This window comes from Drosophila suzukii, chromosome Y, assembly GCF_043229965.1.
Source record: "Drosophila suzukii chromosome Y, CBGP_Dsuzu_IsoJpt1.0, whole genome shotgun sequence".
Taxonomy (NCBI): Eukaryota; Metazoa; Arthropoda; class Insecta; order Diptera; family Drosophilidae; genus Drosophila; species Drosophila suzukii.
In genome coordinates, this window is record NC_092085.1 from 11,473,325 (window position 1) to 11,489,579 (window position 16,255).

A 16,255-nucleotide genomic window follows, 5' to 3' on the forward strand; every position below is an offset into this window, starting at 1 on the left:
GAGTTTTATGACGGTCAGGTAATAACAGGTCACGTTGTCGGTTTTTCGTAAGTGAAGTTTATGACAGTTCACCATAATGGAGCCAGAAAATAAGTATATACAAATATTTATATAATTTATATTGCATGATCATAGTAATAAAATAAATGAAAAACATTAAAATAAGCTACAAAATATGCGTTTGACTTATTTATTGTAATTAAAAGTACAGGTTCGGGAGATCGAAAAATATATACATGTAGAGAAAGGCTTCCGTTGCTTGCGTAAAGCTATTTATTGATTATTAATAGTTTATTCTTCGATTAATACACTTCATTGATACAGTTTATATATTTAGGTTCACACATTAATTATTACTGAGACACTTGCGACCTTCCTCTGCTGATGCTTAGTCTCTACTCTCTTGCGCAATTTTCACGCTTCTTAACACTAACAAAAAATGTTACGGAAAAGTACAACTGCTCTGTGATTAATAGGGCTGCCAATCCTACATTCGCCTATTCTGACAATTCATTCGACCCGAATGAGGATGATCACAATTTCATATATTCAGCGACAGAGATCGTTTTATTTGGACCTTCATCATATCTCCTACTTTTTCGACAAGGTATCGACCATGTCTCATTTTACGAGTAACGGCGTAAAGCCCTAAGAACTTATTTTTCAACTTCAATCCTGCACCAAACTGTGTTCTTTTAATAGCTACTAAATCTCCCAGTTTGTTTGGGACTCTGAAATCCCAATTCTCTAACTCCAACAGTTTTCGCGTTTATACTTACGTTTTTTGAAGTTTGTGGGATTTTGTGGGCTTTTTTTGGGCGTTAAAGTGGGCGTGGCAAACTTTTTTTTTTGGGCCAATTTAGAGGTATTGATGAGAACAATAAATTTTAGTTAAAATGTGTATTCTAGCATAAAAACTGTACGACCCACAGTTTTGGACGGTTTGTGGGCGTTGGAGTGGGCGTGGCACCCTGCTGAAAAAACTTGCATTGCGCAGTAATCTCAGTAATCTGCATGCCTAATCCCAACAGCCTAGCTAAAGGGACCAAAGGGAGATGGAGATCTCAATATATGGTTATATGGTCGGCAGACAGGTTACAGCGTTATTGGCGATAGAGTGGGTGTGGGCTGCGCAAATTTTGGCGGCTTGTGATTTTTTGTTAGAATGGGCTTGGTAAACTTTTTTTTGTTCAATCGATAGGTATTGACGAGGCGGACTAACAAACATCCGCTGCAATCACAGCGTTCACACGGACAGATGCTGATCAAGAATACATATACTTTATGGGTTCGGAGAAGCTTCCTTATAATTTAATATATTTTACAAAGCCCTTTTCAATACTATTGAAATAGAAAATACTATTGAAATAGAAAAAATTGAAAATTTATGGTTTTATTTAAAGAGGTAGTGTTCATATTTATTTTCAAGGAATGGTTTACATCCTTACACTTTCAGTATCGGGTAATAAATAATGGAATAAAAATAATACAAAATATATATATAATAATATATAAATATAATACTTTTGATGTCAAAATACTTACGGATACTGAAAATATGGAACCATCATATCAACCATCTCAGCGTTAATCAAATCAGTGGGGTACTCAACAATTTTTCTTAAAAAGCTTGTATCAGACATAACTTTTAAGGATTCTTCCCATGAACTTTGTATAAATGCTTTTTCAGTATCAGGTCGAATGGGTTTTATTTTTCTTCTAAATAAGATACATACGCAGTCCATTATCAATGTTATTAGGTAAGGAGGTTTACCTAGTTTTCTGACTGTGGCTATATCAGCTGCTTTAATAGTTTTTAAGGCAGCTTCTGCTTCCTCTAAGGCAGGCAGAGCCTTTTCTAACTTTGCTTCGGCCACTTGTTTTACTGCCGATATATTTTTAACCAGTACTTCTGCTTGGCCTTTTTTTTCAGCTACCTCAATTTTAACTATTTCGGCAGCAGCTTTTGATTGTTCAACAGTTGCCAAAACTTCTTCCGCTTCTTCACTTGCAACAGCAATTACTTTGTTCATTTCAATTAAATCTTTTTTAAGAACTGCAACTGATGCACCAGCTTCATCAAGTTTGTCCAAACCAGAACTCATTCGCTCCGACATTATAACTATATGATCTTGTTTGTCTTTGTACAACAACTTATAGCTTTCGAGGAAGGATATTAATGACTTGGGAGTAACAAAAGTAACGCGCCGAAAGCGATCGTAATAAGTTATACAAGTATCTTGAACCGATTCATGTATCCAACTCATAATGTCAATAACTTGATCTTTTACTTTGTCACTACAAGCAATTTGAAAATCTGACAAATAATGCCTTGAGACAGCAATTCGGGCGTCCTCTGGCCATTTTTGAAACCAGTCAATTACACAACCTGATATAAGTCCTGGAAACTTTAATGAACGCATTCGAAATTTTTCTCCAACTGGAGAAAAACAAAGAGCTATGTGAAGATTAAAACAAGCGCGTGATATGAAAAAATCGTATAGATTGTCCTGGGTAGCTGGTCGACGAGGCTGGAGTTTCTTCATAATTGGAATAAGCTCGCTGTACATTTCATCCAGCTCATCTTTTGCAAAAAGATTCGCAATTTCACCAGAACTTAATATATTGTTGATAAATTCTAAGAACGACTCTTCTTTGATCTCATTGTCGGTAAAAATGAACGTCATTCCAGTTCCATCAAGACCAGCCGTACGATATAAGAACTTAAGGTCTTCAGTTAAATTGCCAGTATTATAAGAGCGGGTTAATGTCATTTGAAAAAATTTGTATCCAGCAATAAAAGAAGCTAGTCTAGTTAAGCTTTGTTTACCGGATCCACCAACACCTACAAGTAAAGCGTTTCCTCTTGGGTTGCTAATAATTCTGGAAACAATCATTAGGTGTTTTAAAGCGTCCGTAAAGAAGACGAGATCCATATTATAGCCCCGTATATATTCATTAAACTGGGACATGAATACCATTACTTTAGCCCTTACGAAATCAAAACTGTACAATAAAAAATGGTTATAAAAAATAGCTATAAATTTGGAGTGTGATACCCGTTACTAACTTATTAACAAAATAAAACGATGTTTGTCGATACTTGTACCAAATGAGGCTTAGCATCGGGTTTCAGGATACCTAGTTCTACCGCAGAACCTGCCAGTAATGGAACAAATTTGTAATAAGAAACTTTTTCTTTTATATGGTTCATTTTTTATTGTCAGTAACGGGTATATATGTAAATGTATATAATGAATCCACTGACCTTGGTATTTCTTCATATATTTTTGGGGGCTCAAAAGACATTTCTTCGTCCTCTTCTTCCTGCCCTTCTGGCGCATCCCGCAAAAAATCAACCCAATATGTTGGTTCTTCTGGATAGAATTCAATGAGATCCTTTATGTTTATCTCAGCATCATATTTCATTTTAGCTAAAAACCAAATTTTGTCCTTTTCAGCTGTGAAACGGTCAGATATTACTCTGGTACACTCATGGCACCATAGTCTTAGCACCTGCTCGACCGTTCTGCATTCCTCATGCTTAACTTTAAGAATTCCTTCCCAGATTCGAGAAAGATCACGAAGATTAAATACATAATGAAAATTAGCAGGTGTAGGTAACATTTTTACTTTTACATTTTGCCAGAATATTCTAGTTAATGGAACTAAATGGGGAATAACTTCCACAACCTCATCTACAAATCTTTCCGAACAAAAGTAACCAGCTCCAATACTTTTAAAGATTTGATCCATAGAGTTATTACTTGGTAAAGTACAATTGAAAATGCATAAATGACGTTTTAAACGGTTAGGAATATCATTTCTCCCTCCTCCTGGATGAATCATAGCTGAAAGCAACTGAATGTCCATTATTGTCGAAAAATCGCCTGGTCGATCTAAGGAGTAAAAACCATGCTGCTCTATCATCTGCCGCACAATTTCGTTTGTAATTTGATCCCCCCATTCGTTGATAACTGGCATATTAATGTCGTCGATAAATATGGACATTGCCCTTTGATTCGGTGGTCCATAGGTTGTCCCTTGCCTTTTCTCGACATAGGATTCAATTATTCGCTGTAAGTAAATATGTTGGGGTTTAGAGTAGTTAGTAATGGAAACTAGAAATGGAAGCTTATTTCGGAAAGTCAAAAATGATCACTCTGGACGGCAATGACAAAAATCACCTTATTTTCAAAGAAAAGTTTTTCGGAAGATTTCTACAGTTGGAGATTTTAAGCAAAGGGTATTTTTTTGATAGATTAACACTAGGATCTTTAAAATCAAACGAAGAAGATCTAGTATTGTCTGAGATATTAAAAGTGCCACTGAACTATTCTATAAAGTGTTAAATACTTATTTTAACGAATACGTTCCTGATAGGCTTCCTTCAAAGCTAAACAGTCCTCCTTGGATATTGATCTACGTGACATCTGGAGTACCTCACGGTAGTCATTTGGGACCTTTGCTGTTTACTTTGTTTATTAACGATCTTCTTTCTATCATAACACGTTCTCGTGTACGAATGTATGCTGATGATGTTAAGTTTTGTTTATCATATAATGGTATAGCGTCGGGATATAACTTACAGTCAGATATTGATTGTTTACAGGGATGGTGTGAGTACAACCTTATAAATTGGAACTGCCTTAAATGCAACGTTATGAATTTATATAGGGGTACTCACTTTAAAAGAGGACACTCGACCATATATATTCAACGTTCGTGATTTACTTTCTTCAGAACATGTCCTTGGACCGAATATACTCAATAAACGATTTAGGTGTTTTTCTGGACCCAAAATTTAAGTTTGACTGCCACATAATGTCCACTGTCAACAAAGCCATAAGTGTTCTTTGGTTTATAAAGCGTAGGTCAAAAGGTTTTGATGACCCTTATAAAACTAAATTATTATTTACCTCCCTTGTCCATCCTATTTTGAAATATTGTTCTTCGGTTTGAAGTCCACAATATCAAGTGCATATTGACCGTATTGAGTCGGTACAAAAAAAATATCTTCTTTTTGCCCTTCGTAGTTTGAACTGGGATCAAAAAGTAAGGCTACCTTCCTATCAGAGTAGATTACTATTGCTTAATTTACTTACACTTGTAAATCGTAGAACAATGCTTGGTACTGTAAGGATGTTTTCCCAGTCAGAATATACTCAGGGGTTGGCTAGGGCTTCCAAAAAATATTTATAAATTTACAGTGGACGATGTGGGTTAGACGAGTGAGTTTTGAGGCGTGGTCTTTATAATTAGTAGAGGAAATCGACCCAAAAGGTACGTGACTATACTTAAGACCGGTTACCGAGTTCGGGCAGACCCTGGACTTGGTAAACAGCTAAAACTCGGGCGGTCCCAGGTTTTCGTTACTAATAACTACGATAAAACTCGGGCAGGCCCAGGGTTTCATTACTAATTTCGTTACTAATTACTTCGATAAAACTCGGACGGATCCAGGTTTCGTTACTTATAACTACGATAAAACTCGGGCGGACCAAGAATGTTATTAATGACTACGATGAAACTCGGGCAGACCCAGGGTTTCGTTACTAATTTCTACGATACCGTTACTACGGTTCCGTTATGTTTGATCGATTCTCGGATTAGGGTTATTACCGTCTGTTATAATTTATTTATTTATTCTTCGGGCTTGATAAAAACGGGTCGAAAGTCAAGGAAAAAAATACGAACTCGTTGTCAAAATTATAATTCATTAAATTTATCTTTATTCACCGTTGGCTTCTCTCGTTTTCTCACAAAATCTCCATCTACAGTTTTTTGTTCTAATCGCGTTATTTGCTGCACCAGTAAAGATCCTGCACGACTAAACCGTTTCGCTTACCAACTACAAAAAAAACCGCGTGGTCTGTCTAGTAGCGACTTATCTCGTCCGCCTAAGTAGGACTAACCGGCTCCGAAGTTCGCGTGTCAATCCCCTGCGCTCCTTCAGTTTTTTCCGTTCTCCTGCCCTTGGCCTTTCCGATCTCACCATTTTCTCACCACGCAGTCGCAGTGGTGAACTTCTCGGCAAGTCGAGACTCTCTGTTCTCAGTTTGGCAACAGCAACTCCTCTGCTCTGCCAAGCTCGCTTTTCGATATTCCCTCCCGCTCTCCGTTGTCATCGACCGCGCAGTCGCTTCGGTTTACTGCTCTCTCGCGCTCCCTTGGGGGGGTGAATTTCTTAGGCGACTGCGTAGGAGTTGCTCCCGGCCTCGCCTCTCTCCCCGCTCTCCCCTCTCCCTTCTACTTATCGAATAATATATTTATGTTTGTTTGCGCCTAGGCTTATTATACTAACTATTTAATCCATTGTTTTCTCTTAAAGCTAATAAAAGTCAAACGGAATAACAATACTAACAATAACAAAAGTCGTATTTCCTCCGCGGCGTCGAAATCGCCGTCACAGTACCATTTTTATGCAAAATCTTATAAGTGGTGATATTGATTCTGAAGAACTTCTAAACGGCCTAACTTTCAATGTTCCTGTTAGGGTAACACGAAATTATTATCCTCTAAATTTGCCACGATGAACATCAAATTTTTGTCTGCACGAGCCCTTTCGCGTTCTATGTAATAATTATAACAACCTTTATAATTTAATTTGCACCTCAACTTCTATCCCCGTATTAAAAACTAAAATCTTAGCTCATTTGCTTCATTCTAAGTTGCTTCTTTTATTTTCATTTGTGTCCCGTCTCTATTTGTTTTATTAATAAAAGGGCCCCTCGCGTAACAAGCACGTGCTTGGTGTCGTTGGGCCACTTGATTAAGTATATAAGTGGTTAGAAATAGAAACAATTTGGATGTGTGGACTGTATGTAAATATACCCGTTACTCGTATAGTAAAAGGGTATACTAGATTCGTCGGAAAGTATGTAACAGGCAGAAGCGTTTCCGACCCCATAAAGTATATATATTCTTGATCAGGATCCCTAGCCGAGTCGATCTAGCCATGTCCGTCTGTCCGTCTGTTTGACTGTCCGGATGAACGCTGAGATCGCGGAAACTATAAGAGCTAGGCTCTTGAGATTTGGCATGCATATTAATCAGCCTCTTACGCAGCCCAAGTTTTCAGCAATGTGCAGCGCCACAAATCGCCCAAAACTGTAGCTCCTACAGTTTTGATGCTAGAATAAAAATGAAATGAAATGTATTGTCCTCGATAGGTTATCGATTAACCCAAAAAAGTTTTCCACGCCCACTTTAACGCCGACACACTGCCCACAAACTTCAAAAAATAGTAAATATGAACGCGGATCTCAGAAACTGGAGAATTGGGATTTCAGATTTAGATTCCGGTTACGCGAAGATGCCACGACCACTTTAACGCCCACAAACCGCCCAATTCTGTGGTGCCCACAATTTTTGTTAGATAAAAAAATTTTAGCTGAAATGTATTAGTCTTGATTGATCCAAAAAAAGTTTTCCACTCACACGTATGAACGATAAGATCTCGGAAACTATAAGAGCTAGGATATTGGGATTTGGCATGCGGATTTCTGAGCTTCTTGCGCAGAGCAAGATGCCACGCCCACTCTAACGCCCACAAACCGCCCATAAACTTCAAAAAGTCATTGGTATGAACGCGGCTATCTCGGAAACTATCAAAGATAGAGAATTGGGATTCATATTTAAATTTAGTATGTATGTATGTACGCACCGCAAATTTGTTACGCGAATATGTCACGCCCACTTTAACGCCCACAAACCGCCAACAAACTTCAAAACATCGTAAGTTTGAGCGCGGATATCTCGGAAACTATCAAAGATAGAGAATTAGGATCTCATATTTAGATTCCGTAGCCATTTACGCAGCGCAGGTTTGTTATGCGAATATGCCACGCCCACTCTAACGCACACAAACCGCCCAAACCTGTGGCGTCCGCAATTGTCATCCTAAAAAAAATGTTAACTGAAATGTATTAGTCTCGTCAAGACCTATCGAATGATCCAAAAAAAGTTTGGCACGACCACTCTAACGCCCATAACGCCTAAATCTGTCTACCGCCCACATAACCATATATTGAGAACGCGGGTAGTTGGCGCATTTCAATCTCGCTTTACTGCTTGCTTGAACCATTTACCTTTGGTTCCTTTAGCTGAGTAACGGGTATCTGATAGTCGGGGTACTCGACTATAGCTTACTCCCTTGTTTTTATTCTTGCCAGTTGCGAAGCCTATTTGATACTGAGATGAATTTCACAAAAAGACGCCGTCGTAATAGCGTTGCCAGAAACGAAAAAGTATAGATATATATGTATGTCGGTTTTCTGTTACATAGGATAGAGATGGCATTGTGCTCCTAATGATGAGAGGTTATTAAAGCTGCAACAGTTTACGAACATCACGGCACGCCCTGATGCATGGTTAACATGTTAAATTTGAACTATTCTAAATGTAACTTTATTACCTTTTATCATTGTAATCTATCTCTGTATTCTTATTCTATCGGAAATATCGCCCCTCAACATATTTTTTGTAGTTCAGGATCTTGGCGTTTTATTTGCTCATAAACTTACTTTTAGCGACCATATATCTACTATAGCTAAAAAATCTGTTTATGAAGCGTTGGTCTAGGGAGTTTGATGATCCATACACAACAAAGCTTCTGTATGTTTCTCTTGTTCGTCCGTCTATAGAATATTGCTCGTGTATATGGTCACCTCAAATTAGCTGTTACCAAAATAAGCTAGAGTCCGTTCAAAAACAATTCCCTTTATTTGCTTTGAGAGGTTTAAACTGGGACACAGGAAGTCATGCGAGGTTGCGCCTGCTGGACTTACGAACCCTGAACCATCGTAGAAAATGTTATGAAGTTATGTTTTTGCATAAATTAAGTAATGGTGATGTCGACTCTCCCTTTCTTCTTATTTCCCTTAATTGGAATGTACCCTGCAGAATAGTTCGTCGTTATCGTCCGTTGTCCCCGCCAATTTGTAGATCCAATTGTGTCCTTCATGATCCTTTTCGTGTTCTTTGTGACGATTATAATGCACTGTGTCACTCCTTTCTGTTTGAAAGCCCTAATGCAACTAATTACGATAAACTTATGCATTTTCTATCTTCCAATAATTTGTAAAATTCTATGTTGCTAACCATTCTATGTGAGCATGTATTTTAAACTGTCTGTTGTTATATCGTCTTTTTCCATGTCCGCGATTTCGTTCACTTGCCCAAATCGGTTTATGGCTCGTCGCGTAACAAGCATTGCTTGGTGTCTAAGATTAACTAAGATAAACCAACTAGGGATACTACAAAAATCTCCTCAATAGAAACTGACACGCTCAACCGACGCACTTAGTCAACGGTCACTGCGGTGAGGCCATAAAAAGGGCTTGCAGAACAGTCAAGGCAAAGCAGCCCTAGCGAGCCTTAAAAGAGAGTGAAAAACTTACTTTAGTAGAGCTCAATACAACAACAGCGAATCTTCCTGGAACTTATACCATACAAAGCTTAGACTATACATAACGGGAATAAGAATATTAAAGCGAAGTGCATGGGCTAGTTTCTGTAGTAGCATAGAGTCTACTGCAGAGGCATCCAGACTCAGAAGAATCAAAGTCTCCAGCAACCATTAACTACTTAAAAACTAATGCTGGCAGCTGGACGGAAACCCTTGAATTCCTGTAGACACCCAGTGGAGGACCTCTACATAGAGGAGAACCTTGTCGACCAGAGCATAGATAACGTCTCAAGCCCTGACCGCATCAAGTGGGCTATTAACTCTTGTAAGCCCTTCAAATCTTCCGGCCCGGACGGGTTCATACCGCAGTAAACTTCCACGGCTGCCTTGTACTAAACCACATTCCAACAAGGTGGCTGGACGTTAAAGTAACTTTTACATTAAAAGCCTGCAAACCCTCCCACACCAACCCAACGGACTTCCGCCCCATAAGTCCCTTTCTTTCTTGTTGAAGACCCTGGAAAGGCTAATTGACATCCATATCAGGCTAACCATCAACCCAAGCCAACTTTCCTACGCGCAACATGCGTACCGTAAAAGCAGATCAACAGGTTTCCGCAATAAGGAATTGTCTCTCTGGCAGCGTCAACCCAACGGCTATCACTGGCGCTCTGACTACACTGAGAATTGAGCGTCCCATAGTGGGACTCATACACACCATGTTTACCAGTAATGTAGTGTACTCCTCTATGGGATCAGCTCACTTGACCAGGAATGTCAGCAGAGGAACCCCACAAGGGGGTGTACTCTCACTTATTCTATGGGTTATAGTGGTTAACAAACTACTATCACTACGCGGATGACGTGGTTATCCTACTGCAGTTTAAATTCCCGTAAGTTCTTTGCAATCTGATGGAGCCCTATCTAACCACTCAAGGTGGACAGCTGATTTTGGTCTGACGGATCTATTTCTTTTTACAAGAAAGTACAAGACACCAAATCTAACTCTCCCAAAACTACACCCAACCTTCCTAACCCTCAGCAACCAAGCAAGTACTTAGGTGTCATCCTTGACAAAAATCTCCACTGGACAGACAACATCCTAGATCGCACACGCAAAGCGGCCATAGCTATTTTCGCTCGTAAAAAGCCATAGGGAGGAGGGGGTTTCTTACCCAAAAAAATTCAGTGGCTATACAGTGCAACAGTCATACGTTCCACCCATAGTCAACTTCGAAAGAAGATACAAGATCTTCATACCTACGCGTACAGACTGGGACAACCTCCCACAATTCGAAAACGCCGTCAGACTGCTCCAAGCTTAACTCCTAAACAGGTGAGGGAGTTTTCTCCCGAACTGGACATAAAAGTCTCATTCCGCCTACCAGACCACTGTAGTGTTTTCCAAACGGATGTCATGGCAATTCAGGAAGATATGTCCCACCTGGATACATCAGAATATCAGTCAAGCAGCCCTTAAGGCCCAACAAACTCAAAAACTATCTCTGAATGCCACAAATCTCTGAACGAATCAGAATGAAAAACTTTGAATCCAAACTTTGCGTCCAAATAACACATAAGCTAGGGAAAGGATCTGCACAGAGATCACGTGGTATCACAAGGGGTTCAGTGTGGCCTAAGTTAGGGGATAAGTTATCTTATCTCCAACCAAACCTAACAAATCTAACCTAAATATGAAGCTACCCCAGTTTTATGCTGACTCCACTGCATTTTCTGAAGATTTTGTGGCTTTTACGGAAATTTGGCTGAAACCTGAGACTCTGACTCTGAAATTCTACTACTTTAATACCTATAGGACCGATCGCTCGTCACGTAGGGATGCGGTGTGCTGATTGCCGTTCCCACTAACCTAGCATCTGAGAGAATACACTCTCATATCCCTAACGATATTTAATTTGTTAGTGTGAAGGTTTCCTTTCAATACCCTGCTATTTTTGATACATGTTCTTTTATTTCACCTGGCTCTGACTTAATAATTTATGAGCACCATCTGTCTGCAATAAAATCTATTCTAGCCTTTCTTTCTAACAGATACCTTTTGATTGTTTTGGGTGACTTTAATCTTCCTGATATTTCTTGGTCTCCTCCTACTGACTCACTTGTCGCTGTACCTTTATCCGTCCATGATTTTGTAGATGTCCTTTTAGAATTATCGTTACAGCAAGTAAGCTTTATACGGAATTCATTAAATAGACAATTAGATCTTGTGTTTGTTTCAGACCCGTCTAAAGTCACGGTATCTAGAATTGATGCTCTTAAAATTTATTTTTTAGCATAATTGTAAATTTATTAATTTTTTTTGGTATTGCGAACTACTACTCTTGTAAGCTCCAATTAATTCCAACCGTTGTTAAGTGAAAGATACTAGATAGAAGAAGATACTTGGAAGATACTTCTCAACTGTATCATATTAATTTATTTTGGTATTGCGAACTACTACTCTTGTAAGCTCCAATTAATTCCAACCGTTATGTTAAGTGAAAGATACTAGATAGAAGAAGATACTTCTCAACTGTATCATATTCGATTGCGTGTCTTGTCATGTCTTGTCAAAAATATCCAGTGACTCATTTATTGTATACCTCCCCGTTGTTAATACCAATTGTTGTTTTAGTTGATTTTACGGTTTATGAGTCTGCCTCGATAACTACGTCTGATGCGTCTGTTGTTGAACCGAATTATAACCAGTTAAAAGCTTGTACAGCTGACTCGTCAAACTGTTTTGAAATTTTTGTAGACATTCTATAAAAAACCTTTCCATTTTCCCCCTAGATATTTTGTAAATGGTTTAGAAATTTTTGCATAGTTACGGACAAACTTTCTGTAATACCCCGATAGACCTAGAAAACTTCGGAGTGGAATCGGATATGTTGTAAATGTGACAAATTTTTCAGGATCCGTTTTAATTACATTATGAGAAACAATGTATACAAGAAATGCGGTTTGTAATTTAAAGAATTTATATTTTTCGAGTGAAATTATCTTATTTGCTCTATGTAAAATATTAATTATTTTAATTAAATCAGACAAAAGTTGTTCAATAGTGTTTGAAAAATTAACAATATCATCCATATACTCGTATATAATATAATATCCTTAAGATATTATTAATGGCTCTTTCAAAATTTATGGGTGCGTTTGTAAGCCTAAAAGGCATTCTGTAGTATGTTCACATATCGAATGCTCACAGTACTTAGTGTTATGCATTAATATTAACATACACATTGCGCAGTGATGAGTCTGGATATTTGACATGCGCGACCGCTCTGTCACCATGTGAACATAAGACCTCTCCTCTGCCGCGGCGACTCCACCAGCAGCTACTAATACATACGTCTATACATACGCATTGAACTCTTACTAGCTGTACGAAAAATTGTAATAGAGATAAGATTTATTCAATAAAGAGAACTCAAACGAAAGAGTTGGCCTACACAAATTATTTGGACAACATATGACATGGCGACCGTAACTTGGTTGATCCGAATGCATCCACGGACATAGGACCAGGAACTTCCGCCGTCGACAACCGCGACCATCATCAAGACCGTTATCTGGATTCAAACGGAAAGAACTGAAACTATAAATGTGATGGAATAGAAGGAACTGCAACTGGAATTTTGACATAGAAATCTGAGTGGGTAGAGATGGAGTTATGGAAGAACGTGGGGGCATAAAGAGCAAAATAAATAAAAGAATAGCGCACATCAAGTGGCTATTATTTAAAAACCAAACGCCATCCCCCCTGGGCAACACCCCAAACAATTCAAGAAGAAATTGATTTTCTTAATTAAAGTCTTGTAAATGAAAAGCCAACAACTCCAGCTCACTCAGTGATTAAGACAATTAATAAAGATACAAAAATAACATCTCCACTTCTTGGTCCAAGGAACTTGTGAGATGGTTCCGAGGACGCCTAGCTGGAGGCGACCAAGCGGGTCGCAGGTTGCGGATAGCGAACGGCCTATAAGGGTAGCTGTGAATAGCAGTAGGCTAGGTCAAACGGATTCCGTCGGACCGAAACCTCTGTAATAAACAGCCCCGGACAGCCAGCGGGTATCTGTCGCTGTTTAGCGGCAGTACCGTCGATGCGAATTGTTCAGCCGCATTTAAATAGTTGGTCTACACAACCTTTTTTCCCCAAACGCACAGCCTACCTCCTTCCTATCCCACACAACATCTCACCCCGGGCCGGACTAAGGTGTAAATCGGACCGTGCCGAAAGTCAGCCTGGCTGAGGGCCCTGGTTAAAAACTAGCTCAGTCTCTAACGGTGGGATCAGGGAGATGGCGGCCCCCTTCTCTATTTATCGCCTTCCCCGGGCATCGCCGATCTCTGCCCGGGTGGACCTTCCCTTTCTCCGCAACTCGTGGGAATCAAATATGAATGCCAACAAAAATAAAAATAAGAACACAATGGAGCCGGGCACTCCTAAGAAACCCGTGACGGAGGAGAAGGTGGGTGCGACAGGATCTACGAGCGTTGGCTCCGCCTGTGCTGGCACCAGCTCGGGGGCTATCCCAAAAGGGCCCCACCCCAAACTGGGGGTGATAGGTGGAAGACAGTCGGTCGCCAGCACCTCTGCAAAGTCCGCGCCGGCGCCAAAAACTGCAGGAGGTATGACTAAGACGGTCGCTCCAGCCACCGAGCAAAATAAATTCACCTATGCGGAGAAGCGGACTGCCGCGCAGACACTCCGCTCACATAACAGGAGCAAGATTGCCAACCCCTCAGCCGACTGGCTGAAGAAGGTGGAATGGGCGAAGACGGGGCTCCCCAACTACGGGCAAGAGAAGCCTAATGCTGTAAGTGCACAGCCAAAGAGACAGCGATCTCCACGACTTGGATCTCAACACTCAGGTCGGTGTTGAAAGCGCCCTCTATGTCTAGAAATGCAGTAAGTGCGTATTCCTTGTGATTGAGTGACTTTTCGATTTTGCTGACTTCCGCGTGTAGAGCTGATTCGGTGGACTTGCCCTTTGAATATGCATGCTGCGCTGCTGATAACTGTTTCGAGTCCATGACATACCTGATGTGCAGTCCAATCAGTCGCTCAAAGCTCTTAAGGAGAAAGGATGTCAGACTTATGGGCCTGAAATCTTTCGTCATCGTGTGCGAGGCTTTGCCCGCTTTGGGTATAAAGACTACCTTTGTTTCCCTCCATGTTGATGGCAACGTTCCTATCCTAAAAATGGTACGGAAAATTGTCTTTAGCCAGTTGATGGCAAGTTGACCTGCGTGTTGGATGTGCGCAGGTGAGAGATGATCGGGTCCTGGTGATTTGAAGGGTTTGAAGCTGTTTATGGCCCAACTTATGTTGCGTTCGGAAAGAAGCGTTTCCAAGTCAATGCTTAGACCTGCATGATTTTCTGGGAGACGTTCTACCGGGAGACTACCCGGAAAGTGGGTGTCTAGTAGTAGGCTTAGGGACTCCTCACTAGAGTGTGTCCACGAGACATCTGGTTTTTGAAGGTACCCCAAGGAGGGTGTTGTTTTGGAGAGGATCTTCCTAAGCCGAGCTGCATCGGCTGTTTCCTCTATGTTTGAGCAGAAGGTCTGCCAAGCTGATCTTTTTTCTTTCCTTATGGCCTTCTTGTAGGAGGGTAGTTCTAACTTGTACTGTTTTTAAATTCTTGGACGTTGATGCACTATGGTCAGTACAAACAAGTGGCCCTACGACACCAAGCAAAGCTTGTTACGCGCGGAGCCCATCACCGTTTTGGGCGAGTAAACATAATCGCGGACAAAGAAAAAGACAATGTAACAATAGACAATTAAAAATACAGGTCAATACGAATAGACAAAATACATCAAGTAAAACTAATTAGTTACTAGGGAGGATAGTATTATTGATTTAAAGATAGGAAGTGAGTCAGTAGTAGATATTAGATGATATAGTCTATTATAATCATTGCAAAGTACTCTAAAAGGTTCATGCATTGCGTAATTAGAGATACAGTGATTTAATACTAAAGGAATATAGTTTCTAGTGAATCTATTTGGCACATTAAAATGCAGGCGACCCAGTAACTCGGGACTCTCTACATCACCATGAATAAGATTTCTAATAAACGTAATACCAAGCATAGTTCCACGGTGAGCTAACGATGGTAAGTTAATTAGAAGTAGTCTACTAGAGTAGGATGGTAGTATTAGGCTTGTATCCCAGTTAAGTCTCCGTAAGGCAAATATTAAGAAGTTTTTTTGCACAGACTCAATCCGGTCTATATGCACCCCATATTGGGGACTCCAAACAGGAGCGCAGTACTCAAGAATTGGTCGGACTAATGAAATAAACAAGGTCTTTGTGACATAGGGATCATCGAATTCCTTCGACCACCTTTTGATAAATGCAAGCACGCCCCTGGCTTTATTTACCATAATAGTAATGTGATCGGAAAATTTAAGTCTAGGATCCATGTAGACTCCAAGGTCGTCAGCATGCGTTATCCTATCTAACGCACAACCACTCAAAGTATACGTTGAGTAGTGGGGGCTGACACGAAAAAAGGTCATTAGTTTACACTTAGAACCATTTAAATTCAATTCATTATCCATGCACCATGTTTGAAATGCATTTAGATCCGATTGTAAAGCTAAACTTTGTGCGGGGTCATTATATTGCAGGCACAACTTAACGTCATCTGCGTACATAAGAACCCGTGACTTCGTTAAGACTAATGGAAGGTCATTTATAAATAATGTAAACAGGAGCGGACCGAGATGACTTCCTTGTGGTACACCGGAAGTAACTGGGATTAGGGATGACAAAGAGTTTTTAAAAATGACCCTTTGAGTCCTATCATTCAAATAACTTAAAATCCA

The 16,255-nt window shown here is 39.9% G+C and overlaps 1 protein-coding gene across 1 annotated transcript in view; it reads right to left on the reverse strand.

Annotated features, from left to right (window-relative positions):
* The window catches only part of kl-3 (dynein heavy chain 8, axonemal kl-3), an 895,452-nt gene that overhangs the window by 531,554 nt on the left and 347,643 nt on the right, over nt 1-16,255 (reverse strand). Inside the window, exons 12-13 of the mRNA XM_070997912.1 lie at nt 3,269-4,077; nt 1,546-3,006 (exon numbers count right to left, since the gene is read on the reverse strand). Of these exons, the coding sequence (XP_070854013.1) occupies nt 1,546-3,006; nt 3,269-4,077 (2,270 nt within the window). The remainder of the gene's footprint in view (nt 1-1,545; nt 3,007-3,268; nt 4,078-16,255) is intronic.